The 3,748-nt window shown below is 33.8% G+C and overlaps 1 protein-coding gene across 1 annotated transcript in view; it reads left to right on the top strand.

The window, feature by feature from the left end:
- The window catches only part of LOC107697602 (signal recognition particle 19 kDa protein-like), a 2,683-nt gene extending 2,282 nt beyond the window's left edge, over positions 1-401 (top strand). Inside the window, exon 5 of the mRNA XM_016498399.1 lies at positions 1-401. This exon is cut by the window's left edge and continues 3 nt beyond it. Coding sequence (XP_016353885.1) covers positions 1-108 — 108 coding nt within the window. The 3' untranslated portion in view covers positions 109-401.
- The last annotated feature ends 3,347 nt before the right edge of the window (positions 402-3,748 follow it).

Genomic DNA, 3,748 nt, shown 5'->3' on the forward strand with positions numbered 1-3,748 from the left:
GCGGAGATGATCCCGAAACTGAAGAGCAGAACGCAGAAGAGCGGCGGCGCCGAGGTCGGATCACAGCAGGGAGAAGGAGGGAAGAAAGGAAAGAAGAAGAAGAAGTAGATGATGATTTGTTTGTGAAACGGCTCGGTTTTGGTTCCCTTTTTGACTTTTTCATTATAAACACTCGCTGGCACCCGATGGACTTTCATTTGATTATTGTTTGGTTTGTAATATTGGATGACCTCTGACACTTTCTACAGCGACACAGAGGGGTTTGTGTTCATTATGGATGATGGATTGTGTTTAAACGAGGGCTGACAGAGCTTGTGTCCTTCATCGCACCTGTTCCCCGCGGCCTGAACCTCTATATTTCCATCGCTCTGAATGTGTGAAATAAAGAGAGCGGAGCAGCACTCGGTGACTGTGTTTATTGAGCTGCACTCATCTGTGTGTCACAGTTAGTTCAGTGCTGGATTTCCCCCGCGATTGTCGCCAAAATTCTTCAGATGTTTGGTCCGGAGGTCCAGTCTGGTGAGCCACTCGTCACGCAGCCTGAAATCACACGGTTAAACCTTTACAACAGAACGCATTACTGTAGAGTTCATGCACGTCAATCAGTGCAATCCTGTTAAACTGACTGTAAAAAGCAGCTTTCTGATAAAACGCCACATTGTTTTAATCGCGATTAATTCAAAATAAAAGTTTGTTTACATACTGTGTGTGTGTACTGTGTATATTTATTGTGTATATATAAATACACGTTCACATACAAATATTTTTTAAAATATATATATTTTTAATTATGTATTTATATATACATAAATATACATAGTACATATATTTTTTTAAATATATTATTTTTTAATTATGTATTTATATATACATAATAAATATACACAGTACACACACATATAGTATGTAAACAAACTTTTATTTTGAATTAATCGTGATTAATAGTTTTGCAGCCATAGTTTCAAGCATATGAACTAGTGTTCAAAAGTTTGAGGATTTTTTAAAATGTTTTTGAAAGAAGTCTGTTCTGCTCACCAAGACAGCATTTATTTGATCAAAAATACAGTAAAATAATTAGAATTTAAAATAACTATTTTCTATGTGAATATCTGTTAAACTGTAATGTATTCCTGTGATGTGCAGCTGTATTTTCAGCATCATTACTCCAGTCTTCAGTGTCACATGATCTTCAGAAATCATTCTAATATGCTGATCTGCTGCTCGAGAAACATTTCTGATTATTATCAATGTTGAAAACAATTGTGCTGCACAATATTTGTCTGGAAACTGATACATTTTATTTTTCAGGATTGACAGATGAATAGAAAGTTCAACAGAACAGCGTTTTTTTTCAAATAGAAATCTACTGTAACATAAATGTCTTTACTGACACTTCTGATCAATTTAATGCATCCTTGCATATACACAAAAAAAACGACATGTATATACACAAGTGTATATATATATATATATATATATATATATAGTGTAGTGTATTATATAATGGTTGATGTTGGATGTGAGATCAAAAAGTAGCTTTAGTAATTCTCTGAATTCGCTGTAACATAAGTATAATTGACTGTACGTGAGAAATACAGTTGAATATATTTGTACACCTGTTGCCGTCTCAACATGGATTATTGTATTTGAGGGCCGTTACTCTGATAATCTTCTGTCCTCAGCAGGACACAGATATTAAATATCAGCTCAGAGAACAGCACAGCCACAGCCACTGGACTGTGCATATTAATAATAATAATAATATATGTGTCCCTGCAGCACAAAAGCAGTGTTAAGTCGCTGGGGTATATTTGTAGCAATAGCCAACAATACATTGTATGGGTCACAATTATACATTTCTCTTTTATGCCAAAAATCATTAGGATATTAAGTAAAGATCATGTTCCATGAAGATATTTTGTAAATTTCCTACCGTAAATATATCAAAACTTCATTTTTGATTAGTAATATGCATTGCTAAGAACTTCATTTGAACAACTTTAAAGATGATTTTCTCAATATTTAGATTTTTTTTGCACCCTCAGATTCCAGATTTTCAAATAGTTGTATCTCAGCCAAATATGATCCTATCCTAACAAACCACACATCAATGGAAAGATTATTTATTCAGCTTTCAGATGATGTATACATCTCAATTTAAAAAAATTGACCCTTATGACTGGTTTTGTGCTCCAGGGTCACATTTGTGAAATCAAACAGAAAAAAGACTATATAATATAGAGTGTTTGGAGTGTTTTTTACTTGCAATTATTCTGGATTATATTATATTATTATTATTATCCAGTTATTATTATTATTATCATCCAAGAGTAAAAATATCACTTTTTGTATTTTTGTCTTGTTTTCTATTATAAATATCTAAACATGCATGCATCTAGATACATTTACCTGAAAAGCCAAATGAGTATAGATAGAAAGTCTTGTTTTCTAAAAAAAATGTATCATTTTTGTTCTTTCTTTTTTTTTTCCACTTAAAACAAGAATCTAGATTTGGATATTTATACTAGAAAACAAGACAAAAACACTGAGTAAGAAAGTCATTTTTTGCAGCGTAATTGGTTTACTATAATGATATTATATTGTGATGTAACTGATTTCTGAGACTTACTTGGTGAGAGCGCTCCTCTTCATCCTCTCTTCTTCAGTTTCTGTCATGTGATTGTGATTGTTGATCTTTTGCTCCCAGAATGACTTGATGAAGAGTTTGTCATGAATGAGAGCAGAACTCATCTCCTGTGAAGAGCACAAACGAATCAAACACCTCTGATCATCACAGATCTGAGCGTATATGTTCTCTCTGTTCGTTTACCTGATTGTGTAAAGATCAGCACAGAGGAAGAGCGATCTTCATCGTCCAGACGTGAGTGCCGTGTCTGACTGGAGTGTCATCAGCACCTCTAATGATGTTCCTGAGCTCCTCCTCAGGTTTATTTCAGAAGTGACTCTTCTCGTTGGGATGGGCGGCACACTTTCACTTCTAAAACACTCTCCTCACAGCTCCTGGAAGCTTCTGCGCTGCAAACATCGTGTTCTTCCTCAGGATTTCCATATACAAATATCTAAAGGGTTTTTGCTTAAAACAAGAAAAATATCTACTAATGTGATCAGAATGATAATCTTGTTTTGCCTTGAATTAAGTTATTTTTCTGAGCCCACTGACAGATATTTGTTCATGTTTTAGGCAAAACACTTCTTTCAGAAAGCAAGACATATCTTCCTAAGTGACAAATGTGGGTTATAAAAACATTGTGGGAACATTGTTTCGAAATGTTTATAAAACGTTGAAATGTCTAGTTTTTTTATATTGTGATTAGAATGTTATCTAAACGTTACAAAAGCATTTCTTACAATGTTCTACAAATTTTTTTTCAGCCAAAATATAACATTATTCAAACTTTTTTTTTTTTTTTATATGTTCTGGTCATCCAATCCTTTACATTTTTAACACACTCTGTTAGTTTAGATAATTTAGAAGTTTCATCTGGTTTGTTGAGATATATAGTTGAGTATCATCAGCATATCAATGGAAACTAATCCCGTATTTTCTAATAATAACATTACCAAGGAGCAACATGTATATCGAAAATAGCAGAGGACCAAGGACAGATCCTTGTGGCACGCCATTACTTTAGATGACTCCCATTTAAATAAAGTGGTAGCGATCGGACAGGTAGGATCTAAACCATCTTAAAGCCTGCCCTTGAATACCTGTATAGTTTTGTAATCG

This window comes from Sinocyclocheilus anshuiensis, unplaced genomic scaffold (genome assembly GCF_001515605.1).
Source record: "Sinocyclocheilus anshuiensis isolate Anshui unplaced genomic scaffold, SAMN03320099.WGS_v1.1 scaffold1312, whole genome shotgun sequence".
Taxonomy (NCBI): Eukaryota; Metazoa; Chordata; class Actinopteri; order Cypriniformes; family Cyprinidae; genus Sinocyclocheilus; species Sinocyclocheilus anshuiensis.